At 39.5% G+C, this 24,814-nt stretch overlaps 1 protein-coding gene across 1 annotated transcript in view; it reads left to right on the plus strand.

Moving 5' to 3' along the window:
- Nucleotides 1-24,814, plus strand: part of LOC121285595 (voltage-dependent calcium channel subunit alpha-2/delta-1) — a 711,948-nt gene that overhangs the window by 581,666 nt on the left and 105,468 nt on the right. Inside the window, exons 16-19 of the mRNA XM_041202183.1 lie at nt 4,489-4,557; nt 7,101-7,175; nt 7,872-7,946; nt 24,155-24,226. Of these exons, the coding sequence (XP_041058117.1) occupies nt 4,489-4,557; nt 7,101-7,175; nt 7,872-7,946; nt 24,155-24,226 (291 nt within the window). The remainder of the gene's footprint in view (nt 1-4,488; nt 4,558-7,100; nt 7,176-7,871; nt 7,947-24,154; nt 24,227-24,814) is intronic.

The raw sequence follows: 24,814 nt of genomic DNA on the forward strand, positions 1-24,814 counted from the left end.
CTTCAATGGTTGCAGCATTTAAGGGCGTGGAACTTGATTACCCCATCAGATTCTGTTTTGTCTTACATTCAAGGCACTTGTCCCACACAATTAGCATCATGATCACTGAATATACTGACATGGGGATGTTTAAACATTAGCCATCAACCTTGAGTATATGGCCTAGGCACACACCATGCATCTATCAGATGCAGCTCACCAGGTTTTGAGCTCTATGAGAATGTTATCTGTGCAGTGCCTGCAGCTAAGTCATTGCACCTCCTGATGTTTTTGTCCTGATGTGAGATGTGAGCGGGATGCAACGAGTCCTCAAGGGGAGTTAAATAGATCACTTGAGTGGCAAGGATCACTGTCGATTTAGTGTGAGTGTGAAAAGCATTAGCCTCTCCACTGTGTTCAAGGGCTCTCCTATGTGTTGAGAAAATGGAGAGGTGTGGGCATCCAAACGGACTTGGCTGTCCTGGTCCAAAAATAATTTTCAGCTAACATGCAGGTGTAGTCAGCAAGTAAGGGGACAATGGGCAAGTTGGCCTTTATTGCAAGAGGCATTGAGTGTAAGATTAAAAAGGTTTAGGTGCAGTTGATTATTGTGCACCCTGTTCAACTCCTTATCTAGGGAGAGATTTGACCTCACAAGATTGCAAACCAAGGTTCACCAGACATAATTTAAGGACTGGGACATTACCCCATGAGGTGAGAGTGAGGAGTATGGGCCTGTATGCTGGACAGTGCAGAGGACTACGAGGTTATCCATGTGAAGCATCAAGACCTCAGACAGGGCTCTGTAGGGTAGATGCAGGAAAGATGTTTAATCTGGTTGGGATGTCCACAATCAGGAGACACAGCCTCACAGTAATAGGTGGACCATCGAGGATTTATCTTCTTCAATTAAAGGGTGCTGAGTGTTTGGAACTCAACACCCTGTAGAACAGTGGAGATACTGTCATTGAATATGCTCATCAATTATGTTGATAGATTCCTAGCTGATAAAGATGTCAAGAGATTTGGGATATTGAGGGAAATTGGCGACCAGTTACAAGAGCATTTCTGATCACAGTGCATAACAGAGCAATCTAGAGGAGACAAATGGTCTATTCATGTTGCTCTTTCCTATGTTCCTATGTTTCTGGGTCTACCTGAAGGAGTTCTCTGCAAGGCATCTTCCTCATTTGGAGCAGGTGTCAGGGTGACATGAGATAAGACTGCATGTGGTTTTCAATGTGTTATACAAGTTGTCTTTGTGGAACCCAAGGGAAAAAAATCATTTTTCCTTGCAGTTGCCTGAGGTCGCAGAAACACACAGTGTTGCGCAGGTACTGATAGGCGCATTTGGCGCAAGGGATATGTCTATCAACACAGATTGGCACATGCACAGGATCACACTACCAGCAGGGTTTTATTTCAGCCATCAGGAAACAAGGTACAACCCTGAGCAGTGGCCGGGCAGCCAGAGGAGGATTAAAAACAACAGTATAAAGTATAAGTATTGGCAGCTCACTCTGTCTGGAATCTGTCAACTAGTAAGTTGACACGGGCCTGTCCTGCACTGGTTGCTCCTCAACTGGATCATAGCATGTTGAAGTGCAGGGTTGCCTGGAGCCTGCATCATGTACACCTGAGGTGATCTGTGGACAAATAGCAGTGATCCATCTAGTCAGCATTATCTTTGAAGCTTCCCCTCCATCCCTGATCCTTTAAGCCCATGCTAAGCCCTGTGCCTGGCATCAGTCTACCCCTGGTCTCCCTATGCCTCATCATGATGAAGGACATCCTGGAGGGCCACAGATGAGTGTTCCTCCTGTTCATACCTCCACGTGACTGGAGACATTACACATTGACTGGGGTAATAACTACTATGTCCGCGAGCCCTCCCTCAGACACCATTGAACATCCCTCCATTATCCTCAAAGCACAATCGAGAGACCATTGCCATCCACCCCCTGGTCAGCCATGAGCATGTACCTGAGAGAATGGAGGCTCTGATTTGGGACATTGTTGCTGTTTCCCACCCTTGCCCCTTGGAGGTACCAGCTCCCTCCCTCCCTCCCATCCTGCCTTGGACAACATGAGATGCCAATCAGCACACCATGTGCTGCAACTCTCAAAACTGATGGAATCGCTCTGGAATGTGAGAATGCAAGCCATGAGTCAGGGAACAATGCTGTTTTCTTGGGCATTGGATCATCAAGAGGAGAACTCGGCTGAGCCTGGCTTTCCATCTAGTTGACTCATGATTAATAGGGTGCCCCTTTACTCAAACAAAGCATTGACTCCTCCCATATCGACTGCTTGCAACGTTTGTTTGGACTGCGCAACAATCTTGGTGCGTGTGAGATTGCTTAGCTCCTCAGGCACCTCCTACCCTCCCCCTGTCATCCACCAAGTGCCCCCCTTCATCCTTCACCATCACAGGCTTGTTATTCCTCTCCCACCCCTGAGCCCCGCCCCACCACCCCGAGGCCATAACTATTGACATGCCCATGCACTTCCTGAAACTGACCCCTCCTACTCTTGAGGCCAGCTGTTCCCTGACTCTCTGTGACAACCCCCCCCGGCCCCCCACCCTGCATTCCACCATAAGACCATACACTACCTGCTCATGACCCTAGGACTTCCACACTACTTGATCCAAATCCTTTCTCTGACTGTCATTGCACCCTCTGCCTCCCATTTAGACTCTTAGGATCCAACTCTCAACATTACCTTTTACAACCATCTCTCCATGACGCTTGCTGTCCAGAAAGCCCATTCACCACCCTGCAGTGGCACCAAGCCATGCGTGACATGCTTACCCTCCTAAACAGCCCCAGCCAGTCTAGCTTCTTTCCCCAGATACCCTCTTTCCCTTCCCCACTGACCCTGCCTCCCTTGTCCAGCCTCAACGCAGCTTGGACTACCGGCACCCAATCTCAATTAAGAGACTAACATTCCTGAGTGGTCTCCAAGAAGGTCAAGGCTGCGGCTATTCATTCCAAAGTCCAGGAAGAAGTCAACCTTGGCTGGTGCACACCACTTATATGCAGTTGTGAACCTGAACGCATGAATTCTCGCTCATGGAGAATTTATTTGGGAGGGGGCACTTAGTTCTGGTGAGCTGGCCTTTTAATGAGCATGGCTTGACATGCAAATGCATGCAGAGCGTTGGGAAGCTCGATCATCTTTAACGTTCCAAGAATTTATTTGGACATGTTTATCCTGCTGCCGGGAAGCTGAATTTTGGCCTCCTGAGCAATTAACTTATCCCCCTTGCCTCTCTTCCTGCTCTGGGTGGGCCCATAAGATTCTACCCCTAGTTTCCAAGCAGTGGCAGTTACCAAGCAAAAGATTAACTGCTCAATCCATTTTGGGTGACCCCTGGCATGGGCGCACTCGAGAAAACATCTTAGGAAAGGAAATTGCATTCTCGAAATACACGCAGAAAAAGAGAGAAATAGTTGATGATATCGCATGTGTCCTTCATAGTGCATCTGATTATAAGGACTGATATCTGAGTGTCAGTAAGCACAGCTTACACTTGACATTCATACTGTCGTTTTGGATTTCCTTTCCCGCTGTCCTGACTCATGGTGTAGATGATGTGTGGACGTCAGAGCTCTCCAACATCTCACCCAAGTGATCATTCTTCATATAGGAGCCATGTCATTGCTAGCAGCCTATATAGTCATGACAGGCATTGCATCTGCATGGCCCAGCAGGCATCACCTCAGAGCCCAGCATTGATTTCCTCATTCGCGCTGCCCTTCAGGGAAATTTATTTAAATCATTTGTACTACCACATAGAATATGGTCTGATTGTCCTGATGCTTGTGCTCTGTTGTATTAATATTCATGAAGTACAGAATGGATTTACTTGTCTTCAGGTAATTCAGTGAAGCACAATGAAAATGAAAGGGCTATGATACAGGTCATGATGCTATGTAGTACTTTTAAAAAATTCGTTCATGAGATGCGGCATCGCTGTCAAGGCTAGCATTTATTGCTCATCCCACCTCCTTGAGAGGTGGCCTTCTTGAATAGTGCCTTGAAATGTGCCTTGCTAGGCTATTTCAGAGGGCAGTTCAGAGTTAATCACATTGCTGTGAGTTTGGAGTCACCTATAGGCCAGGCCAGGTAAGGATGGCAAATTTTCTTCCCTAAAGGACATTTTTGAACCAGATGGGGTTTTGTGACAATCATGGACACCACTACTTTTTATTTCAAATATATTTAATTAATAGAATCTAAATTCCCTAGCTGCCATGGTAGAATTTGAACTCATGTCTCAGGATCGTTGGTTAGGCGTCTGGATTACAGTAAAATAACCACAACATTACCATACTTGAATGATGTACGAATTTACATATTTTTTGTTCACTTGAACCTGATTAATATGTTTTTAATTGCATTATTTCAACAGATATTCTAACCTGTTGCTGTTTCTATGTGCATCTATGTGTGTCTTGTATTTGTGTCTGTCTATATGTGCCTGTCATTTTACCGTTACAATAGGAACTCGGTCTTGTTATCACAGGAACACTGCCCGTCTTCAACTTGACTAAAGATGCTAGTGGAAACCAGGTATGTTGTCCAGTGCGAGTTTAGTGTGTTATTATTGGATGATGTATACATATATTGTACTTAGCTCATATGAACTTTCAATCCAATCTTCTAAAATATATCTGGGAATGATACCGTATCAAAACTGTAACTCTCTGCTGTGAATTATACTTAACACTGCACTGGGGGATGGCAATCCTATGATAAAAGATAGAGGGCAGGATTTTCCGGCCGCTGGGTGGGGCGCGGTGGATGGGGCTGGGAGCGGCTGGAAAATGGTCAGCCCCAACCACAATTTCGCGCTGGCTGGCCAACTAATGACCAGACAGTGTGAAAGGCACACCAAGGAGCTCAGCGCTGCCAGGATGGGGGCGGAAGGTGTGCGAGCGCAGAAGTCTGCGCGTGCGTGGGGGAGTGTGCACTGAAACTCCTGCCTCAGGGAGCTGTAGATTTGTAGAAACAGAAATACAGATTTTAAAAATGAGAGAAACATGTCCCCACATATGACTCAGTCACATGAACAGGGACATATTAAAAATGATGTGTAAAAATTTTTTATTTTTTTTCTAATTATGTTGGAAACCCTGTCCCACCCGTGGATGAGGTTTCATGACAAATCCAAACGCCGCCTGGCCGATTTGCCTGCCCGCCAACCTTAATAGGCCTCTTAATTGTCGGCGGGCGCACAGCTGACTCTTGCACGCACCTGCCGACCGCAATATCAAGTGAGTGCACGACGATGGCGGGATGTTTGCCCAACGTCATCACACGCCATTTTACGCCCGAACAGGTCGGGTTCAAATCCTGCCCAGAAATTCTCTCAATTACTGGAATAGATTTATTCCATTTGCCATTTATAGCAAAATCTTAAATATGTGCATTGATCTGCGCTGTTTGAAAGACCAACTTGGAGCCTTTGAACTTTATGGCAGGAATTAATTCTTCAAATGCAGAGTCTTAGCATTATAGATTTTGTTTTTGGAAATGATGCCCACGGACGATGAAGGCTGTAGAGATCTCAGTGTTACAGTCACTGACTTCTGGGCAGTTCATCTTCCTGGTCTTCCCCAACATCCTTACAATAGTCTCACTTATTATCTTCAACTGAAAGGTCATTACATCAAACCTCCCCTGTGACACTTAGAGATAAAATATCTCATGTGTATTGCTGTAAGGAGGCTGCTTAGAAATGTATGTGAGAAATCCTCCGCCTGTTGCATCATGACTTGATTGAATTTCAGGACGCAGGAATGTTGCCCTTCTGAACGCCTTGCTGCTGTCCTGCAACCCCATCTTTCTCTGTAACCCCACTCTCTGGCATTGATGGGGTAACCATGTACTGGCAGAGTATGCTGCCATTTTAGTCACCTCCTAGTGGACTAACAGTCGAACACTGCCAAAATGGCTCCAGATTTTCAAGGCTCATGTATCTATCTATTCAGTATTTAATTGCTGGTGGGGGCACTTATTGGACTAATATAATACCTTGCATCACCCAGATGCATCTAGGGTCACCAATAATAGAATCTGTTGAGCAGTAGCTCCTGTCTGACAGTAAATATTGTCTCAGTGGTTGGTCTTTTATGATCTGGCAGTGGCCAGTGTTTATGGGCAGAATGTTATGCTCGGCGAGTGGGATGAGGTTTCCTAAAGCAAATAAACATTAAATAAAAACGTTATTTTTGAATTAAAAACATGTCCCAGCTCATGTGACAGAATCACATGAGGGGACACATTTTATAAAATTTTTACTGTCTATATTAATTTTTTTAAAAAGGGCTTCAGTCTTGATTGAAGCGCTCTTTCGCGCGCATACGCGCCAGGCCCACTCTCCGTCCCACCCCCACCCGCACAGGTAGCGCTACTGTTCGCAGTCGCGGAGTGGAGCCGATCGCGGGCAGCAGTCAGCTTCCCGCCAGCCCCAGCCCAGCCCGCCCGACAAGGGGGAAATTCTGGCCTGTGTCTGTGCTCGGTATGGCTGAAAAATTGTCTTACTAAGTATTTCTTCTGCCAATTGATGGTGAAATGAGTAGAGCAATAAGTGAGATATTTCAATGAAGAGATATTGGAAAAATTAGAGTAGGTTATATTAATTAGAAATTATCAAAAACAAAGCTGAAATTAAAAAACGAAGAGAAAGAGAATGGGAATGTAAAATGTAACAATGACTTTCTTATTTATAAAAACTTTAATTTAATAAAATGTCCCATTTCAATAGCACAAGAAAAAAATGAAGCATGAAATGTTTTACTTTGTGTTTTATGGGATAACATGACAGTAATATAGCTCCTCCTGAAACCCGAGTAGCATTAATACTGTGATGTTAATGTCTTCCTCAGCATAACAGAGCGATACTAGATAGGTTTTAATAAAAGGAAGAATGTAGCTCCCAGGACCTGGCACAGACTGGCGAGTTCATGCTGACACTTAGTGAAAAGGCACTGCCTGGCTCCACCTCACCTGCCCAGCTGTTGCTCAATAGTTTTACACAAAATAAGCTGAATATGAAAGTATTGTGGTAAATATGTACATTTTTGAAAGATATGGTTTATTTTATTTCTCAGAATCAATTGATTCTTGGAGTGATGGGCATTGATGTGTCTCTTGCGGATGTGCAGAGACTCACACCACGTTACACTGTAAGTATTGTTTAGAAATCCCATATGTTCATTTATTTTCACCATGTGTACACCATTCAGCCCTACTTCTCCGAATCATTGTTTTCCACAAAGCATATTGTGGCGTCTTCTCCATTTGTCCATTATCCTTCCCACTCTGTCTTGATTGTGTTATCTGTATTTTTCACTTCTACATTCGGGGTAATATTGTCCAAAGCAATGTCCAAAGACTTATGTAGCCGATGCTGATGAAGAAAATGTCACTGCTTTATCTTCAATGTTAGATTACATCATTAAGTTGTTTCATGAACAAATGAAGTAGCTTAACAAAAGAATTGACACAGACTTGAGTTAAAAATTATACAAAATCTTTCATGGATTTACTGTTGATTCAGAGTTGGCTCATCCCCTTAGATGCTGAATGTGTTCTAATCCCTTTGCCTTTAACATGTAATTGTACATAATTACTGTTACAATGTAGTGGTGTAAAAAAGAGCTAAACTCCAAGGTGTGTAGCCGTAACCTTCTGAAAATGTAAAATCATTCAATGTTAGAAAATTAGAAAATCGTATTTTAATGTTATCACAATCTTTAAATAAAACGGAGACCATGTACATTATTTTGAATAATATTGAAATCATTTAAATATTTTCTTTCATTTTGGATTTAAAGCATGACGTTGAATTATTAAACTCCCTTTTTTATGTATTATAACAGCTTGGGCCTAATGGTTATTATTTTGCAATTGACCCTAATGGCTACGTATTGCTTCATCCAAATCTCCAGCCTAAGGTAAGTTAAATAAAATTTTTATGCATTCTAATGTTTAATGCATGGAGACCTACTATCTTGAGCTATTAGAAAGAAAACCACTGACTTCTGTTGAAATCATTAAAACTGGGTATCCTAGGAATTCCCAAAATGCAGCATCCCATTTACTTATTGATTTTCTTCCTTCGCCTCCGATTAGAATGAGATCTTCACCACTCAACATTTAAAATGAATTAAGATCAGAATTGTTTTATTGTGTAACTGTGATTGAGGGGTTTTGCTTGAAACACAATATGGTATTGTTCTAACATAAGAGCTGCCCAAATTATGGTCATTGATTGTAATAGAACTGCAAGAAGAGAAAGTTTTGTTACATTTTGTGTAAGGCACTTTGGGGTGATGATGGCTGTGGGGGGTGGGGGGTTTAATTCATTTCTATATCATAACTGTGAAAAAAATTAATGTAAGAATCTGGGACCCTGTAGGATATTTGGATTTAGATCGACAGCATTCAGATCATTGTTTTGAACATTTAAGTATCGATTAATGGGCGAGAAGAAAAGAATGAGCAAATCTACACATTCACCTTGAGTTGGTCCTTCATATGCCAAATCATCTTAATGCAGCAGCTGTAAGATAGCACATTAAACTGGTTTGGTCCTCAGAGAAATTTTGGAAGCAGTAATGTACTTATGCTCCATTAGGATGACCAATAGAGCGAGCTAAATTAATTATGAATCTAACTGCATTATGTATAAGTAGCCGATATCAATACACCACTTGCCACTTGCATATTGGATATATTCCATCCCATTTGATAAATTCATGCAATACTTGTTTATAACTGACTCTTATTTCCAATGAATCCTAACAATATATTATAGATATTAAATTAAACCTATCATGTAAACAAGGCTATATAATAACAATACGAACTCTGCAAGTGACGTAGGCAAAGTATAGTGGTATGTGGATGATAAGCCAATTCTGTAAGTTTCAATTTGGTGCAAGTTCACAATGATGGGAAAAAAAGGTTTTTTCTTTATTTTAAAAATTAGCAGTATTGAACATCAGTAAGCTTTTTTTTATCTCTCTGTTTGAGCCTAACTGCAAAGGGTTGAGGAAAATTAATTTTAAACTTGACAGAAGTGGCATCATTTACCAAAATTTTAACCAGGCCAGTTTGCACACCTTTAACAAAATCCCCTTGCTGATGAGTTTTTACAATTTTGCCAGTTTGCTTATGATGCTGCATGGCAGAAAGACTGCTAAAGGAACTCTCATCTGAGGATAAGGTACCCAGCAAAGGCAGCTGATGCATCAACTGTCTTTGATTAACTAGTAAACTAACATTAGCTCAAGCTAACCAAAATTATACACTGACTTCAGAGCTTCAATCTTTTTTTTTACTAGAAAGTGCTTCTTAGATCTAAAATTATTCATATGATATCATACAAGGAGGTGAGCGTTTGCGAGTGTGTTTAAGATGTATTAGAACTGTTCCTTTTCCCGACTGAGTTGTAGCAGTTAGGGATTGAAATTTGCCAGGTTAGGAAACAATTCACATCACGTGGGTAACTAATAAATTAAAAATCTCATTTCTTTGATTGAAATCAGACATTGGTACTTGGGTAATAGGAAACCATTATTTGCATTTCATTAGTTAGATTCATATTCATGGACTTGCACCAACAGTTGGGGAGGTCTTGGGCCTATCTCTCAATTGGCACGTTGAGATCTGCTGGCATTTTTTTATATAGTGAAAGAAAACTAACATTATGTTTACCATCTGTGACAAGAAAACACATATTTTTAAAACAAATTTGCCCTTTCAGCCACCTCCCCTGCAGAAGGGGGAGTTGTTTGGTTTTTCTACACAAATGTAAGTGAGTATTTACTGATGCTGTCTCTGCCTCTCCATTATATCATTAATCATGGAATTGATTTCCAAATTGAGTGCATCATTTTTATCCAGAATAAACCTTCCTTAATTGATCTTAATATTTTTAAAAAATATTGTCCTAGGCATTCCTGCATGTCAAAAAACTAGAAACATTTCTTACTCCCAGTGAGACATGCAGGCCTGTGTTCTTCTCACAACTGTCAGCAAGGACATGTCGCTTCATGAATGCAATCACCAATTATCATGCATCTTGTCAGGACCACAATTTAATTAAAGGACTGTTGTGCCCTTGAGCAGTATCTATACAAAGAAAGAGGCAGGAGTAAAACATACAAAAATTAGAATTCAGATTCATTTTATTAGGAGCAATTAACACCACAAAAATGGCAGGAACAGAGACCAACATCTTACAGTACTTTCCCTAGCAATTCACTCTAATGGCTATGTATCTTTGTGATTTATTATTTGGTAGTAGCAATAGGTTAGAGCTCACCTCTGAGGGCTATATTCAAATCTGTGCAGGCTGTGAGGATTTTGCAGAAATGCAGTTAGTTTGGGCTTGGGCCTGCAGAATGACACTACCCTTAATTTAACAGGCATTGGCAATCTGGGCATGGGCAACAAGGAAGATGAGTGTCTGAAATGGGAAGGCCAGCAAAGCTGCTATTCTGAGATGCTGTTATTAGAGCTGAAGGAGCTTCACTCTGCATCCAGAATTTGCAACAGATTAAGCAGCATGTAGGAACATCTTCACAAGAAGTAGAACTTGGAAGCCCAAAGTGACTTGTTGTTCCAAGGCTTTTCTGATCTCTCAAAGCTATTGGAGCTAAGATTAAAAGATCAGATGCTCCATCATTAGATCCCACTGATCTGATAGTGGTACAAGAGAACGATCTCCTGCTGAGGGAAGACAAGTAAAATATACACAGCTTAGATTAACATGTGAAAAATTGCTACCCGGAAAGAATTAGAAGGAAAACCATAACTGCCTGAAAGACCATATTGAGTCAAAACTAAACACTGAAGGAAATGTCAGTGACTAAAATAAAAAAAATAATGAGAAAGGAAGTGCCATGATAAGAGGCAGGAAGAGACAATACAAGAGGAAAACACACCCCGAGTTAGAAAGTAAACTTCATGGAATCAGTCACTTATAGAAACTGATTCATTTTATGCTGCACTCCCATATTTTCTGATCTTCTGAAATGGAAGCCTTCAAAAAAGGTTGATACAAATTGCTTGTACTGAGAAATGGATCTATACTTAACATGATTGCACCCATTTCATAGGCCTAAATTCAATGCAACAATATCCAGTTTAACAGTGCAGAGGCTTGTGCCTTTTGTACAAGTACATTCAGGCCCCTTCCCAGTTGATTGGAACCTTACACTTAGCTGGACCGGTAGCTACCTAAATTGAGTACTGGTCTTATTTAAATATTGAAATGAGGCTTCTGTGCTCTTTCAGAATTAAATTCCTAAGTTAATTTGCTTTAGTTGGAGCATGTTATATGTCGCCATCGCCCCCCACCACCCCTGCCACTTTGTTTTGCCCCCAATTCTCCTCCATGCACAGACTTGTCTCTGAACCTCAGTGAAGGGCCAATTTGGTAAGATCCCAACAAATGATGGAGCAAGCGAAGGATAAGTCCCCTCTATACCATCATTCCCCACATTCATTACCAAGGGTTTAATCTTGGGGCGCTCAACTCATGACTACCAAACAAATTTAGATGTGTGGTGAAGGGAATTCTGTCTTTAAATTCTGTTGTGTATTGGCTGACTAACTAGACAGTCCTCTTTGTGGCTTCTGCAACCAACCATAATTTCACCTGGTTTTCTGGCTTTGTTTTGCTGAGCTCAGGTAGCCAATAAATCTTTGGATAGTTGCAGTTTAGAATACTTATGTGGCTTCTAAATTATGGAATTGTTTTTCATCAGGCCATACTTGCGACATTGTGGGTTTATCGGTATTGCATTCCCCACGTAACTGTTACCAGAGCAACAGAATCCCTTTCAATCTCACAGAAATTAAACTGTCAAGGCTACTTCTACTGCCACATTTATCCCAAACTGTGCCAGTTGTAACACAACTCTCACCTCCAAACTCCCCTATCAAGGCTGCTGGAGATTTCTCATACATTTTAATACAGTACACAGATTAAAATATATCAATCTAAGCCCTAGGCAAGCTGAACACAGCCTTGAATTTTTGTCAGAATGCTAGAGATTTCAGGCATTGTGTCTTCCTTCTCATCATGTATTTTTTTTTCATCTTCTCCTATCCCCATTTTCACACTTCCGTATCAAGAGCACAGGCAAGGTGCTACAGAAGAACCATCTCACATGACCTTAAAATAAAACTCTCCACAGTCAATGTTCCTTCAAACAGCTACTACAAAATACTTTCCATTAAAACATGAGAAATGGATTATTCTATAAGGACCCATCATCTATGGTGATTCTGTTGATAAGTAATTTGAGCATCTTGGCAGCTGCACTAATGTATAATGTAGGCGCCCATAACTTATTCTCTTTGTTTGTAACAAAGTAATAATAATTAGATTGGTGCATTGTAAATACATTTTGTGTATGAAGCCCACTGCTCTTACCACTCATGTAATCATTAAACAATGAAGTAATTTGAAATATGTCAATAGTGACTATTAAATTTTAATTAGATGTTTGCCAAATATTTAGTAATTAGGCAATAGCCAAGTATTTATTCATGTCCTCTTAAAGTAAAATACATTTTTTATTTACATTATGCTTTTACTATTTAAGCTGAATCTGATTTGTGATGAATTAAAGTGCAGTTCAATTCAGGTTCAATGAGTACTATATTTAACATTGAATTTGAGCTGTTTCTGTCAGTATAAACAAGATCTAGGGCATCTTGCCAAGACAGCACACACACTGACTATATTTATACTAAATTTTCAGAGTTTATACAAGCAGCTGATCTTAATCGACTGCACTATGACAGGGTTTAAGACACAGTCTCACTGTTGATGAGCACAGTTAACAAAGGCCCCTATTTAAAGTTATATTCAATCATTCCAAATAATACAATCTTTGGAGCAGAAATACATTTGTACTATATATTCAAATAATTGAAATGACAGTTTTGGTCCTTGCAAATTTTAAAGATGTTTAGAAATGTGAAAATATGCTAATTAGCATTTGCAACAGATACCCAGTCAAAATTAAGAACCAGTAATGCAAACTGAAATACTCATGACCCCACAGAAAGGGCAATGCATCAGACCTGCAGATAATAAGTACCAATGTCTGAGCCTCGTAGATTTATAGTACTTCAAAATGCTTAATCTACAGATACATTTGATTAATACAAATTGACTGTTGCTCAGAAAGATAGCAATATCTTCTAAAGAAATGATGTGTTCCAATGCCTTAAATGCATTTTATAGACACCCAATTCATAAAGTCTACTAAAGTTAAATTTTTCCAACAATGTGAAGCTGCCTTTTCCAGGCAAATTTCAAATCCTGTTATTAGCTGATAGTTCCTACACTTTCAAGGTGTAGATTCAAATATATTATAGATTTCCAAAGAATTTATTTATACATTAATCCACCAATCCTTGGCTTTTGCAATCCCACCTCATCAAATTGCATGAGGTGGGGAGGAGGACGAGCATAGTGTCTCCAGGCTCAGGTTCCATTATTTCTATCAATCAGCCAGTTGCATTAGGTTTGAGGATCAGGCTAAAGGAGGAGCCTGGGGGTTTTGGGGTGGTGCTGCAGGTAAGAATGTTATCGACTGAATTTTCACTGAGTCAGGATGACTCGGGAAACATTTAAAAATTGTGGGTAGGTCCCGATTCTGTGATCCCTGACTGCATTCCCATGCTGTCTAATTTTAAAGGGTACAGGCTGCTTCCTGTCAAAAGCCCACAGCTGGCACTCCCAACCTAGTGGCGGGCTCCATTGTGGAGATGGGCGTGTCCTACTCCTCCATAATTTTCATGGCGCTGGGCCAGGTTTTTAAAGAGTTGTGGTTCACGATCCCTCAGAAGAGTCATGAACCCTAGTCTGCATGAGGGAGACCTTTTAAAAATTGAGTTCAAAAAGTCCTCCTAATGCCCGCTATGTCAAGCTGTGGCATTCCACCCACCCCCATGGCCCCTAATGGCCCACATGCCAAATTGTGATACTTCCGTGCCCATTGACCCATTACACTGTATATAACCAATGAACCCTATAGTGACACTAGGATGTGTCAAAAAAAACTTCTAAAAAGTCATTCATTCATTACTTTCCATTAGGCTAAAAAAATCACTAAGGCAATAAGAATATTAATTATCCAGGCCCTTCAAAGAATTAATGACAAATCACAAATGCTTGAAACCACTTAACCTTGTGTAAATAAACATTAGTGAAGTTGACAGCAGAGATCAGAGAGCCAGAGCTGTCAATCAAGTAATGTTTTCTATGGGGTGCAGCTGTTTCAACAAGAGTAATGGATGCCTGGGCTGTCATCATACAAGCTTACATTAATTTTGTTATACCAAATTTGACAAACAGAATTAGTTTTCCTGATTTTTCCATTTCTAAAATGTCATATGTATTTACTGTATATTTTTATATTTATACATATTTAGATTTGTGTGTGGGTGTTTGTATTTGTGTGCATAAGTATATACGCAATAGAGCTAATTGTTAGAAATGCAGGTAGAATAGATGGCATTTGATGTAGAGTAAACCTTTTGTTTTAAAAAGCTAATCCTTAAAATTAGAGTAATTGATAAGAATAAATTAAATTTTTTAACATGATGCAGATCTTTTGTAGTCTTCACATCACACTGTAGTCACTTCCTTGCTTCATCATTTTCAATGTTTCTGTATAAAGACTCATAGTTCTAAAAGTAACACTAGCTGCATATCAAATATACAGCACAAATACAGAGCAGAGCCAATCGTAATCTATCTCTGATCCAATCCCTCTCAGCACCAGCTAGCATCACTAACTTTATCAAATAGTCTGGTTGCATGAAAGGTTTGCTTTGATGCTCATATTGGAGCTAATATTTGGGGTCTGTGATTGACCAAAAATAAAGATAAGGGCCTGGATATTTTTCTAAAATTTTCTGTTAAAACACCTGAATTTGTGATGAGCTGGGGATGAAAGAATGCTTTTCTTTGAAGTTACATTTTGTTACATTTCGCAAAATTATTACTACTTATTTTTGAAGACAATATTTGAAGGGAAGCTCAAGAAAATGAAGAGGAATGAACTCTCCTCCCTGCACAATATCGAGGAAGTGAAAACCTAATTACTAACAACAGTGGAGAAGGCCTGTGGTCTAGAGATGGCTTGAAAATATTTGTATGTTGCTTGTCAACAATTCAGTCTTAAGTCCCTGAATTATGTTTATTTAATATATATTTTATTCTCAAACTAAACCTAAAGGAAATTTTGGGCCATTTGCCTTACCAGTAGTAGTCTACAGGTAAATTTCAGGAGGGGATGGATGGGCTGTATTTGGGGGGGCGGGGGAAACAATGAGGGAGGCATTGATCAATGCTGGGATTAACCGTTAGTAGTGCTGCCAGGAGGAGTAATTCTTGGCTCCTCATGATTTAAAAAAAAAACAATTTACTTCACTCTTCGGAGTTGCCTGTAAAACTTGAACAACCCATTTCACAGAGGGGTCAGTAAACAAGTGTTAAACCTCTCATAATATATGCTAGAGGCCAATGGCCAGTTTTTAAGTCATCTCCCTTAACATCAGAAAAATAGCCCAATCCAATTTTGGGTTGGACGCTTTTAAGGCGACCTTGGAACATAGCACACTAGCCCGTGAAATTAGATCTCATTGTGCCAATTTAATGCCCATAAAATGTGTGCAGCCAGGTCCAAATTTCAACCTTTATTACATTGTAAGAATGAACAGATTTATTTTAAAATGTACTGTGAGGCCAGATGATGGTGGAGTAAAGATTTGTCTTCAAAACTTATACCCTCATGAATGTTAGATTCTGGTGGGTTCTGGATCCAGGATATCTGGTGGAATTGTCAGTGACTTTTAGACTCGTTCTTTGTAACCGCTGAGGGAGTTTCTTGACTTGTCAGCTTTAGGATTTTATCACCAGATTCCCAGACCAGGGATTTCAAATCTCAGGCTAAGTTTGCATTCGAACCCAGATCTCCACAGAAGTATGCTGAAACCACAAGTATATTTTAAAGAAAAACTTGGTTAAGTGTAAATTGATCATTCTCCAGCTATACAAATAGCTGTTCAAATTAGCAGTAAAAGTGGTTAATCATTGATACACGATTTCAGAGGATAAAATTATAGTCTTGGCATCTGAATTGCATGCTGCAAGTTCTATTTAAAATTCAAGACCATTGCTGTATATATCCTGATTCATTTCCTACCTGAAATAACATGATTTGATATCCAGCTCATTAGTGTACCATTTTAATCATAATACATTTCATACTGATGGTTGTCATGTTAACCTAAAAACCTTACTTTCTTATTATCTTAGTCAATTGGTGTAGAGATCCCAAAGATTAATTTAAGACAGAGACGCCCTGATACACAGGTAATGTAGTTGAAAGTGGCCTTGGTGCTGCAAAGCTGCCAGTATTGAAGCTTTTGGAAGGAGCTTTGGCAAGCTTATTTTTAAGTGCCTACCTTTGGGTCCAGCTACAAAAAGTATCCCGAAGCATGCATTCTACTTGCTTAGCCGATAACTAATCCATTGCCAAAGGAGCTTGACTAGTTCCATGATAACTTTTTGAGTAGTGCTGTTGTCTTCTAATGATGGCTGCTAAATATGAAAGATAAATCTAACACTTAGGATCACTGTGGCCAACTTGAAGATTTGAATGCAGCAAAATGGTAAGTTTTGTATTTGACAGATTGTCCTATTTATTACAGACACTGCATGTGGTCACTGCATTTCTTTGATGATTAGAGTACACTTTCATGGATGGTGACATAACTGTGAACAGCTTGTTTTGTGCTGTAGACTATTCCTTCAGAGATTTAATTTCCGAACCCATCATAAACAACTTTTAGAAAAAGAAGTTTTTAGTAATGAATATAATCTCAAAGTCATTCAATGTGTCTCAAGTAGAAGTCAATATGAATGTGTCTTGGCTGTTTTCTCTATGGTGTGTTTGAATAGAATAGTACAGTCACTCAGGGAATTCACAATGCTGATTAACGGGAATCTCTTTGGAAAAGCCAATGCAGTTCATCCATTTTAGTTCAATGTGTGATAAATAACAGATGATTATATAAGTGCGTTTATCACTAAGTAAAAATACATGGCTTTTTGGGTCAAGTAAATTTTTTTGTCCAGAATCTAACTCTTGTTCGGTGAACATTGCAAAATAAGTTTTAGTACCAACTAGCAGGTGACATTTGTTGATTTACAGATAAACACTGCTCAGGATGAGCAATAGCGGAGATCCAAAATAATCTAGATTCAGTTGATTCAGAGTTTGTTTTGTAATTGGACTTCAATGTCATAGATCTAAACTTCTCTCCTGGTAAAAATCTAGTCTGAATAATAACAAAATCACAGATGCTTTTATAATTATAGTCAGCAATAACATAGTTAATTGCTGCTTTCAGAAGCTAATGACACTTTAACCTGACACTTAGATTTGAATTTTTCTCTACAAATTGTGAGCGTAGCAAGCATAAACTGAGCTGTGGAAATATGAGGACAAAGCACCAGCATGGTTTGTCAAATGCATTAAGATGTTCTTGGTTCTCATCTCTATCATCTGGAGTCATTTAATTCCACACTTGACGTAATTCTGACCCATGAATCCTCCCAATGAACAGGATTGGTAGATAGCCTGTGTGCTGCATTTCTGCCAATGCCATTTTTGAAATAGTTTATGGACAGTGTGTAACTTAACCTTTCCTCCCCGTGGACAAGTAATTGAACTACATTTCCCAACTCCTCCATATGGCCCTGTTCCAATAAGGTGCTCCCAGCAGCACTCTGTAACACAGCACGCTGCCTCATGACCACACAGGGCCAAAGAGATTGTCCCAAGGACACAGATAATTTAAAGTGAACTGGTGAAATATGGTAAAATTAGAGCAGCACAAATGATAACTTCCCAAAGGCTTTGCAGTGCAGATTGGTATGGTAAAAAACAGATATAAACTCAGGAGTCAGAATTGAACTGATTTGCTCATCCCTAATAGCTATTAAGGATTCTAATCTGACAAATGATTTTGTTTTCCTTCTGAATATTATTTAATACATTATTTTTAAAGTCTGCATACATAACATCTGATGGTTCAGAAAAATGAATAGCATCAATGTCAGTATGACTTAACTGTTCTTCTGTTCAATGCATATAAGTTAATTAAGGATTCTGCACACTGTCTTTTCAGGCCAACTTTAACTTGTTTACAACTATACGCACTGTGAAATATAGGAAATACATCTGTGAAAAATTATGTTTTTAGGTTTTGTATTAATATGTCATTATCAGACATTCATTGCTATGCCATTATTATTTTCATTCAAAGTATTTGCATGAAACTAATGCAAACTACATTTGAAAGAACTAAGTGTGTAAGGAAAAAATTCCCCTTTTTCCAGACTTCATGCGTTGCTCTCTGAAATACTTTGAATTCTTTTGCTCCTCCATTTAAAGTGGCATCTCTTTGGAGGCCATTGATTTTGTTTGTGTATGATGTGCTGCTTTTATAGGCTTCTTTTTTTTAGCAATTCCTTTGAAAAATTTGCAAGAGTATATTGTGGAGAATAGCCATTGTAAGCTTTCTGCCTGTAATAAGATTTTTGGTAAGTTATCATCGATAAGTTGAAGTACAGTGGAAGAAACTGGGGAATTTGAAAACTATTGGCAATATTGCATCACAAAATAGTGCCATTTAACTCACAGTACTTAGGAATCTTTAACAAACACTTGCATTAACTAAGAAATACAGTTTCCCACTTTGATTTTAATGCTATTCCCTGAAATTTCTGACCCAGTATTCTGCAATTTCGCTGACACAAATTTCGGATTCCAGTTTTCAAGATCAAATTTTTATATCAAAATTTATGCCTGTATTCAAAACAACCGAGAAATAAAATAATCTCAGCTACCGGAAGGACAAATTGTAAGAACATCGGGCCACCTGATTGGCTGGCCAACTGTTAACAATTGTGTCTCATTATGTTTCTCTTCAAAATATTTACCCAATATTTTTCCAGAAAATGTCTAAGCTACGTGCCTATACAATAAACAACCACCATCAAAGTAGTGTTTCCTTATATGCTACCCAAATAATATACTTCCCAACTTAATCTCGTGACCATTTTTTCCACTATCATATGCTAATGCAATTAGCCCGAGTTGATCTGCACAAAAGGTGCACTCTCAATTCTCTAAAATGGGAAATAAAACATGGATCTTTTACTGCGATTATTGCCATGGATATATCCTGCACAAGCATGAGGTTTTGTTCTGTAAGATTTTAGATGAATTTTAGATGTGAATAATAAAATTAGTGAATTCTGCAAGTGCACAGCTGATCAGGCAGGATCTGAGAAATGGGTTAATGTTTAAAGTTTAATCCTTCATCAGACTGCCTGTTTATAAACTTTGGAACTTCAATCCAGAATTTTTGCAAATGAAATCTGACACAAAATTTCACATAGGGGGTTCTCTTAAGTACATAGTTACAAAAAATTAGCAAAAAAGTCATCTAAACTTCACCAGACATGAAAAGCCATACAGTTCACTCCAATAAGATGCTAAATAACCAAGGGTTTACATCCAACATATTGGCCAGAATTTTGACCTTGTTGGGCTGGCGGGCGGGCTGCCGAACTCCGCCGCTGAAATGGGGCTGACCGCCATTTTACTTGGGCGGACCAATTAAGGCCCGCCCAGCGGCCTGCCCGACAGGAAGTGCTGAGCGCTTCCTGTGTGGGGGTGAGGGATTCCCCATCTGTCAAAATGCACTCTTTCGCGCATGCGTGTGAAAAAGCGCACTGCTCCCTGAGACTAAGTGCTGACTCAGGGAGAGCACTGAATATTTAATAAACTTTAAAAATAGAGAAAGAAAAACATTATTAACATGTCTCCCTCATGTGACACTGTCACACGAGATGGGACTTGTTAATAAATATGAGTGAAACTTCAATAAACTTTTTAAAAAACTGAGATGAAACCTCACCCCGCCAGTGGACGAGGTATTATCTTTTTTCAGAAGCCCGCTGGGGCTCCTGGCCTGCCCGCCAGCCTTAAGGTTGGATGGGCAGGTCTTTCAATGAACTTAATGATCCTGTCAATGGCCTCAATTGGCCATTGACAGGTCGGCGGGCGAGCAGCTGATTTCGCTGTCCCCCTGCCTTCCTAAAAATTTAAATGGACTGGGATGACGTCAGGGTTCCTCCCAACGTCATCCTGTGTCATTTTCCCATCGGCGAGTGGGCCCCACCCCCAAATCGCCGACGGGAAAATTCTGGCCATTAAGGTTGTTCTGATTGTAGGGGGAAATCATTTCTTCTAGCAGTTCCTGGTAACAAGATTTCAAGGAATAACAAGGAATCAATTTTGGATGCAAAAATTTGTTTTTATTGAGAGACTGTGGGCTAGATTTAAACCTGGCGCCATGAACCTGACAGCCAGATCATTTCCAGATAAAAGCAAAATACTGCTGATGCTGGAAATCTGAAATAAAAAGAGGAAATGCTGGAAAAATGCAACAGGATCTGGCTGCATCTGTGAAGAGAGAAACAGAGTTAACGTTTCGAGTCTCTATGACCCTTCTTAGAGCTGAAGAAAGGTCATACAGATCATTTCCAGATTTGACCCCACATTGTGTAAGTGTTAATGATGTAACATGGCTTTTAACAAGAAAGGCCATCAGCTACTAATAACCCAATTAGTGGCTTCGGATATGGACTGCAGACAGGACCTTGTGATGGAGGGTGATTTTAAAAGGCAAACAGCAGCCTTTACTGGGCTAGCCATTGCCTGAAGTGGGTAGGAACACAGAGGGCCAACAGGCTCATGGTCAACACAAGTGTCTAAATGCTCACGTCTCAAACACTAAAGCAGCTCTGCTGAAGCGATGGCAATTTTGTGCCATTTCATGAGCACCTCCATTTGACTATCCTTTTTATGCAAGATTTTTCATCAGCAGCCACAATCAATGCTGTGTCCTGATGTTTCTAGGCAGTTCACTCTTCCCAATATTAACTTTGAAGAGGAACAGAATCAATTTTTCAATGAGCTTAACAGCATTAATTAGAGAATGAGAGGTGCCCGCTCCACCCACCCACCGCCTCCCATTAAAAATTCTAGTGTCACAGAGATTGATGCACCATCCAAGTGAGCTATTTTCACAGTACAGACCTGCGCTCAACCTCGTCCCCATGGGTGATTGAAAATCCAGCCCAGTAGGTCTATAGGTGTGTCATCGTTCCAATCCAGGAAGCCAACTGGTGGAAATATGAGTTGCTATTGTCCTGAATTACTCTATGATACTCTTGCAGTAGAGATCAGTAATAATTACAGTGCTCAAAGTAGAGTAGAAGCATTATTTGATGCTTATTGGACCAGCTTGTGTGCCTCCTTCATCGACCGATGAGTGGAACATAACCTGCGGGGCAGCGAAAAAAAGGAGTAAACATGACCAAGAGAAGGATGGATTTTTTAAAGAAAAGGTACATAAAAAACTGAATACTTAGACTACAAGTTTTTCCGGCCACAACCAATGGAAGTTCAGCTGCATGTTTAACAGTGATGAGAGCAAGCAATCACATTTGCACTACTCACACTCATCATTGTTGAACGGGAAAAGGCAGAGGTTTACACATTTGTACTCATGCACATTCAAGCACGCACGTGCTCGGAGTAACTGATCAGTGGCCTCAACTATTGCTGAGATTAAGAGTCATAAAATAGAGCTGACAAGACAGTCTGTGGTATGCTGAGCCGGCTGAATAACTTAAACTTAAAATGTAGCAGTATGTTGTCGATACTAATGATGTGCAGTCTTACAATCAGCCCTGAACTGCAATATTATGTGGTGCCTCGTGGTGCCCTGATTCCACATGGGACCGAAAGAATGTCATTTTGAATTCAGCAGAATCAGATTTCTCTCTTAGGTTGACCCTAGCTCTATCTGGGCCTAATTTAGATGTCTAAGAAAGCAGGACCACCTGTCATCTCTTAGGTAGCGTATCCACATTGCTCTTCAAAAGTTTCCACTAAAATTATTTGACTGGATTTATTTCACCCTGCACACACATGCTTTCATATTATAAATGACTAGTCCAGTGCTTTTTTAAAGTCATCATAAAAAGCAGTTTCTTCCTCTGTAATTCATCACTTTTATTTTGTTGCTGTGTAAGATATTTTGCATAATTGCCTCTGACTCTTATTTTTCTTTCCATGGCCAAATGTATCGGAATGTGACGTGACCTGCTTACCTCCTCATACCAATGTCTTGATGCATGCTGCATGGTTGGTAATGTCATGGGGCCTTCTGTGCATGTAAACTATCTTCGTTTAATTCAGTTTGATTTGCTATTTGATATGGGTGATTCCTGTGTTCTTTTGATTAAACATAACAACCTCCAGTTCTATTCTTGCTATGTCAAGAGGAACTATTTTGAAATGCAGCAGGTGCCTGCGGACTGTCTGTAGAGCCAGGATTGAATCCTACTGCATTGGGCACCTGTAGTAAGGTGCTCCTTGGTCTCCAGATAAAAGCTGCACTGCTGACCAATACACTTTTATTTACAATATTGAATGTAATGATAGATGCTGTTATGAAGCCAATGTACAATTGGCATTTTATAATAGATAGCTGGTAAGTTTTAAAACAGTTCAGTTAGATGAAAAGAGACCAAATTGTTGCAATCTTGTTTTTCTTTCCTGACCTTGGATTAGTGGTCCCATAGAGATGACATCTACTTTTTTAACACCCTGATTAAAAATGAGATATGCATTGAGAAAAGGAATCAATTTGATCTCTCTGTCCATTGACGAGCAGATAGGCTTCCAATCCTTGGGCAATGCACTTTCTAAAATCCTCGGCTGATTTGAGTATTGAAATTGAAAAATCCCATTTCTACTTGCTTCCAAATGAGTGCTTCGACTTCAAACTGAAGCGACCCAATGAGAAACCAACCAAATACATATAAGGGAGCTCAGGTTTTCATGGCAAACTTGAATGATGGTGGAATTTGCAAAAGAAGAACTATTTTCCACCCAGAATGCAGCCTGCAGTCAAATTATAAGATTACAATTATAATTCGCTCACTAATTCTCCAAACACATTTTTAATGCTCAGGAAAAGGGATTTGAGCCCTCAGTTTAATGGCAATTGTGATTGGAATTTACTCATGGTTGCCTATGCTGCGTGATGCTACAGCTCTATGTAGTTCCTGTCCAAAACAATTTCTGATGTAAAATTCAAAACAAATTGTTAAAAAATTGTGTATTTTATTGGTGCTACACTCTATCAGTTTAAAGAGGAAAAGCTATCTGTCTGACAATCATTCCCTACAGCGTCAGTAGGGTAATTAAAAAGAATTTTATGACCTTACTATTCCTTATAATTAGTAGAGCTTAATTTTTTGAGCATTGCTGTTACTGGGACATAAATTAAATGAAACTCACCAATAAAATGTGTTGATGTACCTCTTGCAAATTGTGAAAAAAATGATGGCACAGAAGAACGTTGAACCTGACTCATGTAAAGAATTGGCTATTGCCAACAGATATGAGTGACAGATTCTAAAATTTATATTCAGCTCATTAAACTAAACAGAGCAGCTCCATTCTGTTCCCAAGAATGCACAGTACTTGTTGTACTGGACCATAGAACTAAATTCAGGCAGTTTCACCTTTGGAAAGGCAGGAGATAGTTGTTGCTCTTATAATTCAATAGTTCTACTTGTTTCATAAAGGTTAATCCAGAGAACAGTTAATTTCCATAGTGTAATGCCTATGGGTGTTAAAACAGACCAAATGTCAAAAGGCATTTGCACAATAGGAAAGTTAAAACCATTGCCTTAGAAGAAATATTATTTAGCACCTGCATTCAATTCACTAATCTCCAACCAACACTTCCGAAATGTAGCATATTACAGCTGAATATTACATAGAATAAGATGTTGGAGAAACGTTGTCCTAAACAAATCTTTTGATTTATCTATTGCTAATCTTTTGTTTAACTATCCTTACTGAGAAGAGTACAAAAATTAAATCGTGACTGTACTGGTTTGGGCTCAAATGTTGAACTTTATGTCACAAAGTATTTTCCACTTATTGTTTGATGATTATTCCTTTTGGTCTAGAATCCTAAATCTCAGGAGCCCGTCACTTTGGATTTTCTAGATGCTGAACTGGAGAATGAAATTAAAGTGGAGGTAAAATGATCTTTGTTGGCCGGCGGCTACTGTGAGTGGCCATGTAAAACCTTTTAACTCCATAATGCCTGGATTGACTTTATGAACCACTTATTTATATATAAATTGCATGTTTTTTTTTTCTGTGGCACTTTGTGCAATGCAAGCCATGAGCTTGCTTGAAACTTTGCCTTCTCCTAATTGAAAATGACAGCCTGTTTGCGTAATCATGAACAGATCCTGGCTGGCAAACTTTCAGTGCCAATTGGCCTGATGTTAGGAGATTGTTTCATTTAATGGTTAGGTAGCTTGCCTATACATACTGCAATATGTGTGCCCCATTTTTCTTTTTAAGAACATTTCTTTAATTTTAATGAAATTGTACCCTTTTTACAGCCACTTAGGCCTTTGAACAGGTGAATAGTGCCATCCTTGGAAAATTTAAGCAGTGATTGCTGGTTAATGGGATACCTCTAGGATGTAATGGCTGAGTTATCTGTCTGTTCTTGAAGGTGCATATATGCCAAAAACTTACAACCGAATTGATGCATGTTTTACAAATAATCTAACTACCACGCTCGACACGATAAAGGAACAAGCTTGATTAGC

Source organism: Carcharodon carcharias, chromosome 13, assembly GCF_017639515.1.
Source record: "Carcharodon carcharias isolate sCarCar2 chromosome 13, sCarCar2.pri, whole genome shotgun sequence".
Lineage (NCBI taxonomy): Eukaryota > Metazoa > Chordata > Chondrichthyes > Lamniformes > Lamnidae > Carcharodon > Carcharodon carcharias.